The 19,889-nt window shown below is 41.9% G+C and overlaps 1 protein-coding gene across 2 annotated transcripts in view; it reads left to right on the forward strand.

Annotated features, from left to right (window-relative positions):
• The first annotated feature begins 1,862 nt into the window (after window positions 1–1,862).
• Kmt2c (lysine methyltransferase 2C) overlaps window positions 1,863–19,889 on the forward strand; it is a 269,564-nt gene continuing 251,537 nt past the window's right edge. For both annotated transcript variants that reach the window (XM_026413840.2, XM_026413847.2), the window contains exon 1: window positions 1,863–2,265. In XM_026413840.2, coding sequence (XP_026269625.2) covers window positions 2,105–2,265 — 161 coding nt within the window. In that variant the 5' untranslated portion in view covers window positions 1,863–2,104. The remainder of the gene's footprint in view (window positions 2,266–19,889) is intronic.

Genomic DNA, 19,889 nt, shown 5'->3' on the forward strand with positions numbered 1-19,889 from the left:
ACACTTAAATTCTCCCAAGTGTTGAAAAAGTGTATCAAAGTCAATTATTTTGATGTGTAATTTTGTGCAACTGAAACTCACAGTGGAAATGAGTATTCTAATTTCAGTATTGAGGACAGCTGAACATTTGGATCAAGAACCCAATTTTGAAGATGTACTTGTGCAATGTACAGAAATAAATGTAAAAGGGTGAGTTTTTATATTTGTTCTTAATAATAATTAACTTCAAATATACCACATAAGTTTATCAATAATTATATGTTGTATTTCTATATGTAACAGATACTTTAAATTTATAATTTGTATTTACCATATCAGCCCTCTCTCCCAGTCCCAAAGTTCATCTAGCTGTAAATTTAGTAAACTTGAAAAAACCTGCAAGGATTAAACTCTGAAGGATTAAAATGTCTATTTTACTATGTTCCTCATTTGGGCCATTAGGGGAAAAAAAACCCCAAACCCTATAGTTTCAATTTCAATAGGCTCTGGAAATCAAAGTGTGTATAATTTTCCCAAGTAGGAAACACAGTTCAAAGTTAATGTACTGGCTATTGGGAGGTAAAGGTGGCAACAACACTGCGGAAAAGAAGCAGATACTATTTTACCTTTCACAGTGCTGGGAAGGTGGAAGGAAAGCGCGCGGGGGCCCAGGGTAGGTGCCTACAGGGGGACAGTTTACCCCAGTCCTTCCACAAACGGCTGATTGGTCTTAACAGTCCCCTAGTCCCAACGTGCAGTTTCCAGTCCCTGTGGTGACAGTCCCTGCGTGGCTGTGCGCCTCGGGCTCCTCTAGCCGGCTCTGCCTTTCCGGAGGGGGGTCTCGGAGACACAACACACTGAACACCTCATCGTGTGTTTCAGCGTTTTATTTGCCAAGTTGTTGAGCTTCTTTTTGTCTGACAGCTTTATAAGCCCTCTCTGGATTTTTAAAAATGACGCTATAACCTCGCACTCTCAGCGCCACGGCACCGTAACCAACTTGCACCGCGTTTCTTCTGCACAGCCGCCTGCGACCCTGGACCCCGGGTGACACCGGGCCTGGGGCGCCGGCGGGGGTGCGGAGGCGTCGCGTGCCGGTGTCCCAGGGCCGACCCCGCTGGGCTCCGGATCCCGGACTCAAGTCCGCAGCTTGGCGCCGCCCGAGTCGGGGCGCAGTGGGGCCGCAGCCGCGCGGGCCGGCGCCGCGTCAGAGCGGGCGGGGCGCGGGGGAGGGGCGTGAGGTCACGGCGGCGCGTCCGCGGGCGGCGGCGCATGCGCGGAGCCAGCCCCGTGAGTGGCAGCGGGCGCGGGGGGCGGGAGGGGGCCGGGAGCGGGGGCGGGGGCGCCAGCGGCCGTGTGTGGGCGAGACGGCGGCGAGTTTGAGAGGTCTGTGGTGCGGGTCGCCCCGGGGGAGCCGGGCGCGGGCCTCGCGCGACGGCCACGGTGGGGTGTGTGTGTGTGGTGCACGCACACCCGCAAAACTTCCTCCTCCCCTGCCCCGGAGGGCGAGCGAGTGCGAGCGAGCGTGTGCGCGCGGGCGCGAGCGAGCGGGGGGCCGGCGCTCGCGCCGCCCGGAACCCACCACAACAACTGGAGCAGCTGTCAAAACTTCGCCGCGGCGTCTGACGGGCGGACTGCCGCCGGCGGGGGAGGGGCACCGCCCGCGACCCCCGCCCGCCCGCCGTCGCCCCCGCCGCGGCCCTTTCTCCGCGCGCCGCGGGGGCTGGGGGAGGGGCGCGGCAAGACCCCGGCGCCCCGCGGCGCCCCGCCCGCCGCCGCCCGCGCCCCACCCCGCCCCGCCCGCCGCGGCCCCCGCCCCGCACCGCCGCCCGGCCCGCCCCGCCCCGCCCCGCGGCCCCGCCCGCCCCGCCCCGCACCGCCGCCCCCGCCGGCCCCCGCGCGCCGCGAGCGCGCTCCCGCGCCGATGTGTGTGAGTGCGTGTCCTGCTCGCTCCCCGCGGCCGCCTCTCCCGGTACCTGCTGCTGCTCCCGGGGCTGCGGGAAATGCGAGAGGCTGAGCCGGGGAGGAGGAACCCGAGCAGCAGCGGCGGCGGCGGCGGCCGCGGCGGCGGGAGGAGCCCCCCAGGAGGAGGACCGGGACCCATGTGTCTTTCCTGGTGACTAGGATGTCGTCGGAGGAGGACCGGAGCGCGGAGCAGCCGCAGCCGCCGCCACCACCCCCCGAGGAGCCCGGAGCCCCGGCCCCGAGCCCCGCAGCCGCAGACAAAAGACCTCGGGGCCGGCCTCGCAAAGATGGCGCTTCCCCTTTCCAGAGAGCCAGAAAGAAGTAAGTTGAGCGCGCGGAGCCAGCGGCCGCGGCGGCGCGGGGCGCGGGCTGTCAGGCGCCCGCCCCCGGCCCGGCCCGCGCCCCCGGCCCGCGGGGGTGGCCCGGCGCTGGCGGACGCGGGGTCCCGCCGCCCGCGCCGCGCACTTTACTTTTAGTTCCGCCTCGCGCGCTGCCGCCCGGGGCTGCGCTGCTCGGGGACGGCTCGGTCGACTCCGTGGCCTGGCCGGGCGTCACAGGCACTGCGACGCGCACCCAGCTGGCGCCCCGGCGGGCGGCCGCGGCCCGAGCTGTCAAACGCCGAGGCCCGGGGTCCCGGGCGGCCGGCGAGAGCGGCCGGAGGAGCCGGCAGGGCCTCCTTTGTCAGCTGGCGGCTCTCGCAACTTTTCCTGAGCCAACCTGCCGCTGTTCCTTGGGGTGCGTTAAGAGCCCCGGGCTCCCTCTCCCCCACCCCCGGCGCCCTCCGCCGCCCGAGTGCACGGCCAGGTGCGGGCTACCCGGGCTGCGGAAGCCCGGCCGGCGCCAACACGGCCCGCGGCGGGGAGCTCCTGGACCCGGAGGACGCCGGGTGGCTGTTGCCCGACTTGCAGCCGCGGCTCCAGCGGGACTGGGAGGCGGTTTCAGTCCTTTTCGAGCGTACCTGAGGACCCTGCACCCCAGCCGCCGAGGTGTCTAGGGGTGGTTCTGCAAAATGGCAATTTCGGCAACTTTGCCTGTAAATTAAGAAACCCGTTTTATTGCCAGTGAGTCGCTCAGCTATTGTGGCTCTTCGGGGTGCTGTGGAAGATCCCTGCTTGTCTTTCTCGAAGTTGTAGAATGGCGTGTGCTGCTTACTCATTCCATTGTATGATACTCTCATTGAACTGCTGGTCGTGGAGGGGTGCGCTGGGACCTGTGCACGCCAGCCAGCCCCTAGACTCTGGTTCAGATGCAGTCGTTTAGGAGTAGTATTGTTATGTTTGGTGATTTGGAGTAAAAATAGTAGTGTTACTGAGCCATAGCAGGGCTGGGGTTGTGGGAACCCCTTAAGTTCCTAACCGAATGTACTTTTTTTTTTTTTTTAAACTACAAAATGATTCGGGGCCTTCAGTTGTCTCCATACTTTGTTGCCAGCTCTTACCTAGCTGTAACATGTAACAGATCTTGAGGGAAACAAGCACAGGATGAATCCATCTTTGTATTAGCTTCTTTGTGATACAAAGTTAGAGTTTGTTTATTATACCACTTGTAATACAATGTCGGATATGAAATACTATCGATATGCCTGCATTAACTAAAATTTGAGAAGGAAGGTGGAGTTTTAAGTAACTGTAGACTTCTCACCCCTTTTCTGTATTCTTTAAAGCATCATGGGACAAACCATATTAGGATTTTACTTCAATTGTTTCCCGTTTTTACTGTGTGAAAAATATTTCTTGGTTTCTTATTGAACATGAATTTAAGATCAGGTTTCATATTTGCATTTAAATTTCTTCTTTAGAAAGAAAGGGTAGTCTTGTCTATGCTCTCAACACTCCTAGCCTCCCAAGAAAGCAAGCATGTATGTACACACATGCACATGCTCTTATTATTGAAATGAGTTCAGTTGTATTAGTGCAAGTCCAGGGAGCACCGAAGGAATGTTGATTTAGTGTATTGATCACTTTCTTATTTTAGTTTTTATCTCATATTATAAATGAAGAAAAATATGGCTTTTTGAGGAGCGGAAAAATTTCCAGAGAATGATAATGTAATGTAACAATATAAATTATCAAAACTTTGGGAAATGTCTTGAGTAATTCTGTGTCTTGGAAGAATCTTTTCCTTTGTATTTATTAGCTAGTACACTATTCTTTTTTTAATATTTATTTTTTACTTATAGGTGTACACATATCTTTATTTTAAACTTATGAGGTGCTGAACATCGAACCTAGTGCATCAATCATGTTATGCAAGCTCTCTACCAAGCCTCTCCCCCCACCACCCCAGTACAGTATTCTTATAGGGAAAGTAAGTCTAGTGATAACTTTGGTTCCAATCTTTTAGTGAATTCTTTAAAATTAGGTGGCTTTTCAAGGGCATGGAATCTCCTCCAATTGCTTTAGAATTGTGTGAATGAAAAATAGCATGTGAAATAGAAAGCAAAGAGAAGGTTTTTCACTGTCTCCACACCATATTAGAATCCATGCTGAAAAGACCCTGTATTTGGTCAGTGGGCACCCTGAAAGCAAAACTGATGTGTATAACAAATGTAATTTAGGTTTATAATCATGAAATAATGTGAAATTGCAAACAATTCACTGAAGAAATGGAAGTATTCTTTGTGGAATGTAAAAGACAATGGTTTTAAAATGGGCAATGATAATTAGATGGTCACTAACTTAGTGGAATAAGTTACAGAAATAACATGACATTTTTTTAAATAGTGTATTTGTTTTTGGATTAAAAAATAGTAGTGCACTGCCTGTTATGCTTTCCTAGAGGGTGAATTTTTGGCAATTAAATAGAGCATTTTATTGTTTTAGCTAGCTTATTTTTTTGTGTATGTGTTTTATCATATTTAAAAAGCACAGACTAGGGACTAGGGTTGTAGCTCAGTGGTGGAGCACTTGCCTTGCACATGTGAGGCACTGGGTTCCATCCTCAGCACCATATAAAATAAATAAATAAAGGTATTGTGTCCATCTACAACTGGAAAAAAAAAAGCATAGGCTACATACTTACTGACTTTACATTAACTATTTAAAAAATTATGTTTAGTACCTAAAATTAAAATATTTGAAGTTATTAATTTTAGAGGTACAGTTTGAAAAGTGGTACATAAATAGTGATTTCCTCTTGTACAAATGTCAAGTGGAACACTGAAATTTACATTTGTCTTAAAGTTCTCCTCAACTGTAAAGACTATCTAATTATTTGCTTATTTGGAGTAGCTCATAATCTTTTATCAGGTCTTACCACTGGCAAAGTGACTCATGCCAGGGTGAGTACATGTAAGAAGTCTAATGATTTTTCTATTAACAGAACTTTTCCTGAAGCTTTGATTTTATTTTCTCCTTCCTTAGACCATAAATTCACATTACTAAGTTGGGAAGCCAAAGAAACATTCTACCATATTTCTTACCAAGTTATCAAAGCTGATGTGAGGAATAGAGTGGGGATGGTGCTGTATCCGCAGGTGGTAGGGATAGGATTTGTCAGGCACTGTCCTTGGCCCTTTTTGAGTCAACTGTTTATACCCTGAACCACTGTCTTTTCAGAGGACAGTTATTATATTAGAGAGCTACCTTGAGCATAATTACATGGTTCACATCCCCTCCCCCACCCCTCACCTGCAGTAACTGGGAATAGAACCCAGGGCCTCATGCATGCCAGACGGCTACTTCCCAGCCCTGGAATAAACTCTCTGATCTGTGTGTGTGTGTGTGTTTCTCTTTCTTTAATTTTTTTCTATATTGTTTTGGTCTCCTTTTATCTTTTAATTTCAACAAGTTGATTAATTCCTTCCTACTTTCTCAAAAATCTCTTTATCGTGTTTCTGCTACAGTGGCTATTTTCAGAACAACTTGGCAAGATAAGTTACAAAAGTTATGGGGATGTGACTCAGTGATAAATGGAGTGACATGGAAATAATTTATTTTTTTATGATGACCCTTGCATATAAATGTATGCTGGTGGTTATTGTGAAAATATAGTAGAAATACCAATTTTGAAATTAGAATTGGAAGTGTCAGTTCTTTACTTGGAGAATTTGAGGGACTTAGGAACAAGTTACGGACAAACGACACAGCTCTTTTTATACTTCAATATTTTAGAAAAGGCCTATACAAAATATAGAATTATTCTACATTTCTTTTCTTTTTTTTTTGATACTGAGGATTGAACCTAGGGGTACTTTATCACTGAGCCACATCCCCAGCTCTTTTTCATTTTTTTATATTGAGACAAGGTCTTGCTAAGTTGCTTAGGTCCTCACTGAGTTGCCCAGGCTGGCCTCAAGCTTGTGATCCTCCTGCCTCAACCTCCTGAGTCCCTAGATCACAGGCGTGCATCACCACACCTGGGGCTTCTGTTGTTTTATGACAGCAGGATTATGTACGGTGCACAATTGTGAAATGGTTTGAAAAGTCTATGCTTTCTATTAGCTTGTTCTTAGATCTTTCACGTTACACAGCATGTAAGTTGTGCAGGCACCATGTGCAGGGACGGACAGTCAATTCTTCCAGATTTACTGTGGCAGAGAGAAGTCCTCAAAGATTTAGAGAAGTAGTACTTGAATTAAGCCTTGAGGGATTGCTGAAAGTAGAGTGAAAAGAGAGAGAATATATAGTGGGCATGAAATTATTGAGGAGGGAAGTTACAAAAGTGTTTTCCTGGTGAGTGTAACTAGGAAAGAAGCCTAATATAGGGGATGGTACCACACCATGATGGTTCTTGAAGATAGACTAATCAGTGTGGGCTTTATACTCTGGTTCAGACCCTGGGTGACTTGCTCCGTGAACCCAATCACAAAAGCGAACACCAGTGAGAGTAGCAGAGGAACCATGCAGCTGAGCCTAGCCCAGCTTGTAAAATCATGAATAAATACAATGGTTGGTTTAATCTATTTTGTGGTGGTTGTAGATCAGCAGTATGTAATAGACGCAGACGGCTTGGCTTTATGAGTTAGAGCCTCTAAGAACTTAATATGTGGGATACAAACTATAACAAGCGTACTCTTTTTTGAACTTCTTTTATTGAGATAGTTAAATGAGGCTGTCCTCTGCTTTTGGCCCTTATTTCCCTACAATATTTTGAAATAGAGATAGGTTACTGTTGTTGAGTTTAAATGATACTTAAAAATGCAGTTATCTCTGTAGATTGGACTATAATTAGATAATAATAGGAAAATAGCAGAATTAAAATAATCAAAATTAAAGAAAGGTATTATTTTACCTTTTTGACTTACTAACAGAGATCTCATATATTTATTTTTCTATATCATGGACTCTGTTGAAAGATCTGGGTTGTTTTTCTGAGCCTATTGCCAACAGCAGGGTGTAAGGATTCAGTATGTGTGATAGATAACTTCAGAATAATAGTGACTTGAATTGGGTGTTTTATTCTCTTTCACATCAAATTCTGGAATGTGGGCAGTAGGCTGGTATGGTGCCTCTGCACCACAGTCACCAGGGTCTTGTCTCCTATCTTACTACTTAGAGGTTTCTGGAGTATAGCTGTTGCCCTAAGACTGCATAATGGCTTCTAGAGCCCCAGTTATTCTGTCTTATGTCCCATGAAGCAGATTGGAGGAAGAGGAGACCAAGGGTACACTCTCTCCCTTTGAAAAATACTTCTCAGAAGTGGCATGTTTTAGCTTTTGTGTCATGGCTGGAATCTAGGCACAGTAGCCCGTGTAGCTGCAGAGGAGGCTGGGAGTGCAGTCCCTTTGCTGAGCATGTTGCTGCCTAATATGCAGAGTCTGGTTACTAACTTTGGGAATGGTGAACGATGAAGCAGCTAGAAGTCTCTCCCATGTTGAGCAGTTTATAACATCTAATAGTGATGTTGAACCACTTGGGGTGGCAAATGATTGAAGGCCAGCCCCAGTTGATGGGTAGTGTTTGCAGTGTTCTGTTGAATTCTGAGTCTCTAGTCTATTTTTTTTTAAGCTGAGGATTGAACCCAGGGCCTTACACATGCTAGGCACACGGTTTGTACCTCCAACCCTAGTTTAGTGAACTCAGCATGGTAAAGATGTAGTAGAAGTTTTTATTTTGTGGAGAATAGATTAATAGTATGTTCCCACTTAAGTACTACTTTTGTCCCTTTTATGGGGGGGGGTTACTCAGGATTGAACTCAAGGGCACTTTTCCACTGAGCTACATCCTCAGCTGTTTAAGACAGGGTCTCGCTAAGTGTTTAGGGCCTTGCTAAGTTGCTGAGGCTGGTCTCGAAATTGTGATTCTCCAGGGGCTGGGGTTGTGGGTCAGCGGTAGAGCGCTTGCCTAGCACATGGGAGGCCCTGGGTTCCATCTTCAGCACCACATAAAAATAAGTAAATAAAGATATTGTGTCCAACTAAAAAATAAATATTAAAAAAAGAAGAAGAAATTGTGATCCTCCTGCCTCAGCCTCCTTTATCACTGGCATACACTATCATGCTCAGCTCCTCTGTGCCTTTTTTATATGCAGTTAAAGTTTTGTAATCTTTTCATTGAAAAATTAATTCTGCTATTCTTTGATTGTTTTTGTTTTTTTCCTTTAAAAACATCATACTTACATTTCTTATTTTAAAAACTTGCTGATAGACCAGAGTTCCTGTTTTGTGCAGAATAGTCTTAACACTGAAGTTGGGGTGATGTGGAGAAATACTAAGTACTGTTTATGTGTGTGTCAGAACCTCTAGATTATGCTGTGGTAAGAAAGAAGTGCAGTTTTTAGTGGCTTCATCCTCAGGGGTTTATTTCCTGCTTGCGTTGTGTGTTTGTCATGGGCTGGATTGGCAGCTCTGCCCTTAGCTCTGGAGGCTGAAGGGGGCTCCACTCTGTCCTTCCACTATTGCCAGTATTGGAAAAAGAACATGGTAGATGGTGCTCTGGCTGTTAAAAATAGCACCCAGAAGTGGCACGTCAGTTCTCTTTGTTTCATTGGCTAGAAAAAGTAGTGTTGTAGTACCTAACTTCATGGGGACAAGGAAGTAAAACCCAATCATGAGTCTGGAGAGAGAACTGGAAATACGTGGTGAAGAGCACTAATGAACACTAGAGAGGGTAGCCCACAAATTACTTGGCTTTGGAGTATTTTTTGTTACCTATGATTGAATGTGACTGGTAGACTTTTATATTACAGCATTTTAATTAAGGAGTTGTATTTAATATACAATTAAATATAAAAGACATTTCCAGAGCTAGAAATAATACAGGAAGCATAGGGGTTTGACTCTTGATTCTTTCTTTACTGTGCTTCATGCTTTTGTTCTTCATGGTTTTGTTCCATTTATGTAGATGGGAGGAGGGAAGGAATCAGATATTAATATTGCTATATAATGTAATGAGTTATAGGTGACTTAAAAATCTTTTTTCTTTTTCTTTAGGATATGTTCCATAAGCATATGTTTTTTTCTCAGTCAGGTTTACTTTGTTTTCTATTCGTTGTCCCAGGAACATGTTAGACAAAAGGAACTTACTGAGCATCTATGGTGTACTATACATTGGAGAGACCAAAATAAAACAAGATCCCTTGCTTCAATTCCTCACAAGTCAGTGCATACTAATAATGCAGAATGAAATGTTATGGTAGAAGTTTGCATAAAGTGTTGAGGAAGTTTAGAGAAGGCAAACCTTATTTTAGGGAGTGTTTTTTTTTAAATAATTATTAGATGTTTATTATAAAATCTTAATACAAATATTGTCAAGGAAGAAAATGAAATTATCAAAAAATTATCCCACGCATATAAGAATATTATTATTATTATTTTAGTTACATCTTTATTTTTTATTTTTATGTGATGCTTAGGATTGAATCTAGTGCCTCATGAATGCAAGGCGAATGCTCTCCCTCTGAGCCAGAATCCCAGCCCCAAGAATATTATTTTTTATAGCATATTATTCTTTTTTATACAAAGATATAGTATATTTTTATATACATTTTTGGACTGTAAGCATAGGTGAACAATTTTATATAGATAGCATCATGTTGTACATTTCTCTTGAATCTGTAATTTCCTCAATAATATTTCATTTCTGTTAAAGCTATTTCACATAATATATTAAGGATTTTAATTCTTTTTTTTTTTTTTGTGGTGCTGGGGATTGAACCCAGGGCCTTGTGCATGTAAGGCAAGCACTCTACCAACTGAGCTATATCCCCAGCCTGGATTTTAATTCTTTTACATATCAATTGCAGAAATTTTTTCCAATATCTCCTTTAATCAATTTTCAATAAAAAGGAAAAATATTTAGAAAGTAATACACATCTATGATTTTAAATATATATTCATCCATACTTCTTTCTAGTAAATTAGTTCACTTTTGGTATTTAAATATATTTATTTATTTTATAGTAGAATGTATTTTGACATATTGTACACAAATGGAGCACACCTCTTCTTCGTCTTGCCGTACATGGTGCAGAGTCACTGCGGTGGTGTGATCGTACCTGTATATAGGGTAGTCTACCGTCTTCCCATCCCCACAGCTTCACTTCTCCTCTTACTCCCATCTACACAAACCAAAGTTCCTTCATTCTTCAATATCCCTTTCCCCGCCCCTCTATGGATCAGCATTCGGCCAAGAGAGAAAACATTTGGCTTTAGGTTCTTGGGGATTAGCTTATTTCACACAGCATGATATTCTCTAGTTCCATCCATTTACCTGCAAGTGCCATAATTTCATTCTTCTTTAAGGCAGGGTAGTATTCCATTGTGTATATGTACCACATTTTCTTTATCCATTCATCTCTTGAAGGATATCTAGGTTGGTTCCACAGTTTAGCTATTGTGAATTAAGCTGCTATAAACAATGATGTGGCTACATCACTGTAATATGCTGATTTTAAATCTTTTGGGTATGAACCAAGGAGTGGGATAGCTGGGTCAAATGATGCATCCATTCCAAGTTTTTTGAGGTATCTCCATGTTGCTTTCCATAGTGGTTGCATCAATTTGCAGTCTTATTTTAGGGAGTCTTGATAAATAAAAACAAACTTTCCCAAGAGAACTACTTTAGGAGCAGGGTAGGTAAGAAAATAGAACTTGGCTGGTATGTTTTAGACACTTCTAGTGCTTACCAGAAGCTAACCATATTTTAGTAATTATCACATGGCAGAATTGTTAGTTTCAGTTTTATAGATAAAGAAGTTGTTTCAGGAAAGTCCCATAGTGAGAGATTGAGTCAGGATTTGAGTCCGACTGACTCTGGCCTTGGCCTTTTAAGAAAAAATCTTGCTAGGTATAGTGGTGCACATCTGTAATCCTAGTGACTTGGGAGGCTGAGGCAGGAGGATTGCAGTTGAAGGCTAGCCTCCGCAATTTACTGAGAACCTGTATGAAAGTAAAAAGGGCTGCAATGTGGTTCAGTGGTTAAACATCCTAGAGGGTTAATCCCTGGTACAAAAAAACAGATAGACAAACAAAAACCAAAAGCCAAAAAACAAAAAAACACACTCATTTTATGTGGCAAAAGAGGAAGGGAAGGTATAAATTGGGATTTTTGATTTTTACTGCAGATAATAGGTAGGGGAGTCATTGAATGTTAAAAGAGAGGAGAAACATCATGCCTGTATTGGAAAAGCAACCATAAAACTGGAACTTATGTTCTGTCATATGTGATTTTTAAGCATCAAATGAATGACCTCTGATTTTAATTTCCGTCAGCAATAATTTTCAGTGTAATGAAGAATTTTAATTTTAACATGATTTTTAGTATAAAGCAATCTTGTGCATTTTTCGCTACATCTATTCATTAAATAGTACTTTTTGATGCTGTGCTAAGTGGAATTTTCTTAATTTCACTTAAAAATTGTTGCTAGTATATAGAAATACAATTGCTTATTGGTTATGTATTCTGTTATCTTGCTAAACTCACTTATTAGTATTAGTAGTTTTTATAGATTCTTCAGGATTTTCTCCAGACAGGATCATGTCATCAACAGATACCTTTAAATTTATCAGATTCTTAGCTTAAAAATTCCAAACCAGGTTTTATCCCAGGACAAACATCTTTCAAGTTCCTCCTTCAGTTATTGTGATTCTTAAGGCCTTTCCTGAATTTCCTGGTCTATGTATTTGTAGTTGGCAATCTAGCAAAGATGAGTCTTTGGTGATAAAAATCACTTAATTTTCTCCCTGAATCAGGTGAGTGTTAAGCAGAAAGACATGTCAGCTAATAGAAGTAAAAAATCTGTGCACAAATGAATAGTCACACTTCATTTGGAGAAGTTTTATAGTTTTCAAACAGCTGTGTGATATTGGGTAAATGACTTGATTTCTTAGTGCTTCAATTATTCCATCTGCTAAGTAGAATAATAACAGCACCAGTTTCTCAAGGTTGTTGGAATTGACAAGTGACTGTGGACAGTAGGTAGCATGGGGTCCTGTATTTGTATTAAATAGGCACAAGCAGTAAGAGAAGAGATCTGCCCAACTGACTTGTCAGAGTGCAGTGTGGGTTCTATGGAATGTGATTCTTAATCTCTCTGGAGTTATGGATCCCTTTGGTGTATTCTCTCTTTCAACAGTAGAATATGTACGTGAATCTAGATGTGTAAGTTTTGTGTAATTTGAGAGGATTCAGGGACAATCTGATGTGTATCCAGAAGCTTTGACGGGTTCAGGGTTCATAGCCCCTGGAACAAGAGCATTTCTATAAGCAGGAAGTGCTCTGTGATGGAAACTGTCTTGGGTGCAAGATGGGATGAAGTTTCTTTCTCCTCCATGCTGGGTCCTTGAAGGGAGTGTTTGGAAAGCAGACAGTATCATTGCTTTTTCTTCTTGTGAAAACTCTTCATAGATGATGATCTGTTGTGGGCCTTGTCATGTTGCAGCAGACTGTGGCTGGTGTGTGTCGGAAGTGTCTGTTTTGGTTGTGCCCTTTGGTTGTGCCCGAGCAGGCCCATGGAAGCATAGCGAGTGGCAGTGAGGTGCTGCACAGACAGCCTTAGGCTGCCTGGATTCAGTACTTCAAGTGCAATTAATAGGAAAGTCCGAGTGGAAACCCCAGTGTTGCAGAGTGAGAGCCGCACTGTCAGAACTCAGCTGAGGAAAGTGGCTGTGCATGTCTCCAGCTTGACCACAGGGCTTTCAACATTGAGCCCTAGTTACTAGTTTCTGATATTCTTTGGTTTATGTTTTTGTGAGTTTTTTTTTTTTTTAAAGATGATGAAGCATGTGAATGTATCCAAGTGTAGACTTTTTTTCTTTTTCCGTCACAGTAATAATTTGTGTCATGAATTGTCCTCCCTTTCTTTTTCTGACCTCATCTCTCCTCTTATTTTTCCTTTGTCTTTAGAATATAGCTCACTTGTTAGCCTCCCTGGCGACCCTTTACTCCTTCCGTCAACGCTTCTTTCTGTTGAGCCCCTTTATCTTCCTCTCCCTTCTCCCTGGGCTGGTGGAACTATTGCTAGAAGAGCTGGAGCATGGAAGCACTGCAGGGGTCCTGTGGTGACAGGTGTCCTGGATCCTCCTTACTAACTCAGTACTGTCATTGGAGAACAATGCTGGGTAAGAACTTGTCATTTGAGTTTAAGAAAACTAGTTTTGGGTTTAGTTATTGTCAGAGTTACATATCAAATGTTTATTTACAAGATCTCATACTTCTCAGTTGTATTTGTGAATCCTGTTCAAGTTCATGGTAACTTTTACCTACCCACGTTATGTAGGTTACTTCTGGTCTTTGGAGTAATTCTGGTAAGTCCCAAATAAGGTTGGGACTTATTTGAACTTTGATTAAAATAGAATTTAAGTTTAGTTTAAGATGAGCATGATTTAGATTCTTATTTAATATTGTTTTCTAAAACTTTGGAAATCAAACATTGCTCTTTTTCAGGTTGAGTCTGAATTTCTTCTACTATCATCATGTAACCTGTGGATGTTTAATCATGGAAATCTGTTACTTTGGTTACTTTAATTTTACTTAAATGATATGTTGCAAAAAATTTGGAACATGGGTAAAAAAATAAAAATTCACTCTTCCTTGCCATTCTAATGTACAAACTGTTACTCTGATCTGTTTCCAGCTTTTTCATGTGCACGATTTGCTTTTATGGAAGTAGTCATGGTAGAAATAAGATTTTGTTGCCTACTTTGCCTTTAACATGTTAAATTTTTTTTTTTTTTTGGTACTGGGAATTGGAAATGTTTATGTTATTAACCTTCGCAATATTTTTGAAGGGTACCTGAGTAAACTGAGTAGTCCCCCCACCTCTTTCTCCTGTTGCCCTGTCCACCAACCCCCCACCTTCTGCTGCTGTGTACATTACTCTGGCAAACATTTTTATATAGAACCCTTTTTTATATTTTGAGTTAATTTTATAGGGCAAATTTCCCTAGACTGGGTCACTAGGTTAAAAGAAAGAAAGATTTCAGGATTGACCATATGTCTTGACCAGAGTATAGGCTCTATTGTCCATTTTTTGGTTTCAAATTCCATCTCTGTCAGTTTCTAGTTGTTGGATTTATGTAAACTATTTAATTTCTCTCTGTGTATGTTTACTTACCTCACCTATAAAATAGAATTGATAACAGACTTCTTATTGTCATTGAGAGATTTAAGGAGAGTATACATGTTAAGAAAGCCTTAGAACAGCGTCTATTACTGAATTCTAAGTAGGTTCTACTAAATATAAACTCTTAAACTTTCATTAAAACTTTGAGGCCCTGAGTAGTGATGCATACCCATAGTCCCCAACTACCCCGGAGGCTGAGGCAGGGGGATTGCAAGTTCATGGCCAGCCTGGACAAGTTAGCAAGGACCTGTATAGAAAATTAAAGACTGGGGATGTAGCTCAGTGGTAGAGCTACCCTGACTTCAATCCCTAGGAGCAAAAATGAATAGGGATAGGGATGTGGTAGAGTGCCCTTGGGTTCAATCTCCAGTACTGTAAAAAAAATAAAAATTTAAATGTCTCTCCCTCAAAAATGACCATATCAGTTCATAATATCAGTGGCAATGTGTGGTAGGGCCAGTTTCCTTGAATCTTTTTGTTCATGGTGTATCAAAATCTTTGCTTAATAATTGGAAAACAGTACTTCAGTCTTAATTATTTACTTGATTTAGTGGTTCTATTGAACATTTAAAAAATTTCCTATTTGAGCTGGGCCTAAGGTAGCACATGCCTATAATCCCAGGGTTTGGGAGACTGAAGCAAGAGGATCAGAAGTTCAAAGCCAGCTTCAGCAACTTAAGTGAGGCCCTAACCAACTTAGCGAGACCTTGTCTCAAAATAAAAAATAAAAGGGGCTGGGTATGTGGCTCAGTGGTTAAGTGCCTCTGGGGTTAACCCCCCCCCCCCCAAATTACTGTTTGCATTTATTAATTTGTTTTGGTATTGGGTAATTTGAATCCAGGGGCAGTTTACTACTGAGCTACATTGCCACATACCCACTTCTTTTTATTTTTCATATAGTTTTTAGTTAGTTTAGTTATACTGTGTCCAATACCTTTATTTATTTATTTTTATGTGGTGCTGAGGATCTAACCCAGTGCCTCACACATGCTAGGTGAGCGCTCTACTGCTGAGCTACAACTCCAGCCCCTTATTTTTTGAGAGAGGTCTTGCTCAGTTGCTGAGAGTCTCATTAAGTTGCCTAGTTTGGCCTCAAACTTGTGATCCTCTTGCCTCAGCCTCCTAAATCACTGTGATTATAGGCATGTGCCACTGTGCCTCGCTGGTACTTGTATCTCTTGTGAATTGCCCAATCATGAGGCTATTTAATTATTGAGGGAATGGTGTTTTCACATATTATTAATTTAAGCTCTTTATATACATACAGACATTTGTATTTTGCCTCATTTGGTTATTCAGAAAATAATCTTTTGCATAGTGAAGTTCCCTTATTTTTTTTAACAAAACATTAGAATTTCCAACTTTTTCGAAAGTCAAAACATTTAAAAATATATATATATATTTATTTTTTAGTTGTAGGTGGACATAATATCTTTATTTTATGTGGTGCTGAGGATCGAACCCAGGGCCTTGCACATGCTAGGCGAGTGCTCTACGACTGAGCCACAGCCCCAACCCTGAAAGTTAAAACATTAGATGTTCTTTTATTTATCTATCTATCTATCTATCTATCTATCTATCTATCTATCTATCTATTTATTTATTTATATTTTGTGTGCTGGGGATTGAACCCAGGGCCTTGTGCAAGCAGTCTACCAACTGAGCTATATCCTCAGCCCTTGATGTTCTTTTTTTGTTCATTTTCATTCTCTTTCTCATTACTTGAGCACAGTACTGGGGGAGAAATAGTTTTAATCGTAGCATTGTCCCTTTACTTTGGTGATAAGTTAGGATTAGTAATATCTTCTTTTTCATCAAGAAAATATTGAGAAAGGCTGGGGATGTGGCTCATGCGGGAGAAGTTAAATTATTCATAAATTTAATGAAAAATGGTTTAACGTTTGAGCACAGATGAACATGTTACTTAAGTAAGTAGATCTGCTTATTTACTATCATCCATATCCTATTTTTCTTTAACTCATTGTTTTTTTCTAATTATATTGGCAGCTGTTAATGAAGCAGCCCTATGCTTTCATAAAGTACTTGACTTCACCTGCCCACTGTGTCTGCAGGTGACATTTAGAGGTTTGGGGGTTGTCATGTGGGACCGAGGGGACCATAGAGTGGGTGAGGGGAGTGGTGAGTTAATTAAAGCAGCGGTATTTGATTAATTTTACTACTGACAAGCTTCGGATGCACAGGATTATGCCATTGTGCAGCATCTTAATTTGGGTTGTGGTGGAAGGGCATAAAACCCAAAACGAAGGTGTGAAGGAAGTCTGTTGATGATGATAGGAATGATTTTCCCACATACAATATTTTTGGTAAACCCAATTTGAGTGATTCTCACCGTTGGCAAATATTTGTGTTTCATATATACTTTCTAAACGACTTTAACTTAATTAAGACAAAAATCCTGGCATTGGGGCTGGGGCTGTGGCTCAGTGGTAGAGCACTTGTCTTGAAAGAGTGAGGTACTGGGTTTGATTCTCAGCACTGAATGTAAATAAAAAAAGGTCCATCAACAACTAAAATAAATAAATTAGAAAAACAATCCTGGGATTGGGCTGGGGTTGTAGCTCAGTGGTAGAGTGCTTGCCTCATATGTGAGAGACCCTGGATTTGATCCTTAGCACCACATAAACAAAAATAAATAAAGATAAAGATATTGTGTCAATCTACAACTAAAAAAAATTTTTAAAAAATCCTGGGATTGAAACTTGTATACAATTTTTATTTGTATTTGGAAATGATTATGATAAACTATAAATAAAAATGATAAACTTTTGCTTTGTGTCTTCTAAACATTTGTTTAACATAATTTCACAGTTCATTATAGATGGTTCTTCCAGGTAACACTATTTAATTTGGTTATAAGAAAACAGTAGGGGCTGGGGATGTGGCTCAAGCGGTAGCGCGCTCGTCTGGCACGCGTGCGGCCCGGGTTCGATCCTCAGCACCACATACCAACAAAAGATGTTGTGTCCGCTGAGAACTAAAAAAAAAATAAATATTAAAAATTCTCTCTCTCTCTCTCTCTCTCCTCTCTCACTCTGTCTTAAAAAAAAAAGAGAACAGTAGACTTCTGTGTTTCTTCTAATCCAAAACCTGTGTTTCTAATTGGCCTGTCCTGTGTACAAGCATGAGTGATGCAGTTAGTATTTTTTTTTTTTTTTTTGGTACCAGGGATTGAACCTACGGGCACTTAACCACTGAGCCACATCTCCAACCCTTTTTGTATTTAGAGACAGGGTCTCCATAGGGCCTTACTGTTACTGCTGCTGGCTTTGAGCTTACCATCCTCCTCTCTCAGCCTCCCAAACTCCTGGGATCACAGGCATACACCACCACACCTAGCTGCAGTCAGTATTTTTTGGTACCAGGGTTTGAACCCAGGGGTGCTTAACTACCTAGCCATATCCCAGCCCTTTTTATATTTTATTTAGAGACAGGGTCTCTGGAGGTGCTTAAGGCCTTGCTGTTACTGAGGTTGGCTTTGAACTCGTGATCCTTCTGCCGCAGCCTCCTGATCTGCTGGGATTACAAGTGTGTACCACTGTGCCCTGTGTGCAGTCAGTGTTTTTGTAGAAGGCTGCTGTCTTGATTTTGTCTTAGACCTTAACTCCTTTTAGTTTTATGATTTTTGGACTTTAGTGGGATTGCCATTACATTTTAGATTTGGAGAACATTTTACGGAAAGTGATACTGTATAATCAGGGTTCTTGAATTGGTAAGATTTTATAGAATACCAGAACAGAAAAAGTAATTTCTTGACCTGGCCTCTAAAGAAGTAAAGTCCATCCTTGACCTCTGCTTACCCTGTTCTTTCTCTCCTCCTATATGGAAAGTCTAAAACATTTCTTTATTTTAAAATAGGTATTCTTTGGTAACCCAAGACCATTGTTAAATCATCATTTAACTCATTTATTAGTTTATTTGAACAACAGAAGTAGGTTGCAGTTACATAATGTTTTTGTTTGTTTAGTCCTAGGAGTGGAAAACATTTGGCCAGCTTTATGAAGGGTTAAAAAAAAGGAGAAACTGTTTATTGAACAGGAGGATGATTGTCCATAATTGTAGATGCTGTTTTGAGGTTTGGAGAAGGTGGTTTTAAAAAAACACTTATAGGTCAGCACCATGGTGCGTGCCTGTAATCCTAGTGACTCAGGAGGCTGAGGCAGAAGGATTGCAAGTTCAAGGCTAACCCTAGCAACTTAGCAAGGCCCAGAGCTGGTGAGACCCTGTCTCAAAAAAAAAAAAGCCCCCCCCCCCCCCGTGGTGTGTGTGTGTGTGTGTGTGTGTGTGTGTGTGTGTGTGTGTGTGTTGGAATGTAGCTCCGTGGTTAAGCACCCTTGGGTTCAATTCCCAGAAGAAAAAAAAAAAAAAATCAAAACCCCTCTTAGAAAAGTAAACAACTATAAATGTGAGGAAGAAATATTGGTCGCAGCATCTTAATTAGACATTTAAATGAAAACTTTCCTTTGTTAAATGACTCTGGTTGGCAGACTGAGGCCTAAGTAGGACTTTTTTGGCCTACACTGAAGATCTTTTCAGATGTTTAATATTTATTTTTACTTCCTTACTCCAGAGATCATAGATTGGAAAAGATTTACTGATAGGATTAACCTAAGGTGTTTTTTTTTTTTAATGTTGTGATGCAGATTGATGTGTGTTTCCCCTCTTTGTTGTGTAATCTGTTGCTTCCAGCCAAATTGCTTTAAATAATATAAAGTGATAAAAACGTACTTATTGCTTTTTTTGGAATTAAGCATTGAAGGGGAAAGTTCCTTTAAATGGTTTGCAAAGAGTTAACCTTGAAGGCGTCTCCCAGGCTGTGGCAGGATTCCGGGTCTGGGCTTTTGAGAAATCCATCCCACCTTTTTTAGATGCCTGGAATATGTCGGATCTACTTTCCTTAGTGGTGTTTCTATCTCCTCCTCCTTGGGTGCCCCCTTTTTCTTGTAGGTTCTGGGCGTACGTGGTGGTGGTGGTGGTGGTGGTGGAGGAGGAGATGGTGGTATGTGGCCAGAGGGTAGTGGCCCTGGAACTTTCAGAGTATTGATGCATCTTTGATTCTTCTTGCTTGGGCACCAGGTTGGCAGGATGTGGTTGGGAGCCGCTGATGCTGCCTGCAATCTCCAGTGGATCTGCAAGGTTGCGTTACTCACCCTAGCGATGGGAGCAGGGTTCATAAAATGGTTTAGATGTGAGATGTAAGATGATAATAAAAAGAACTTGAACTCCAGATGCCCTAAGGCTGAGAAGTTTTTATAGGATCATATTTTTGCATCTGGTTCTGAAGGATGACTTGTCTTGGAGTGTATTATTAAAAATAAGTCAAAACAAAAAGAACTGTTGTCTTTAATGTTATTGATCATTAAATTTGGTAGCACTAGTTATGGAGATGTATGTTTTTATCATGGAATCAAATCTAGATTGGA

This window comes from Urocitellus parryii, chromosome 3 (assembly GCF_045843805.1).
Source record: "Urocitellus parryii isolate mUroPar1 chromosome 3, mUroPar1.hap1, whole genome shotgun sequence".
NCBI classification, from domain to species: domain Eukaryota; kingdom Metazoa; phylum Chordata; class Mammalia; order Rodentia; family Sciuridae; genus Urocitellus; species Urocitellus parryii.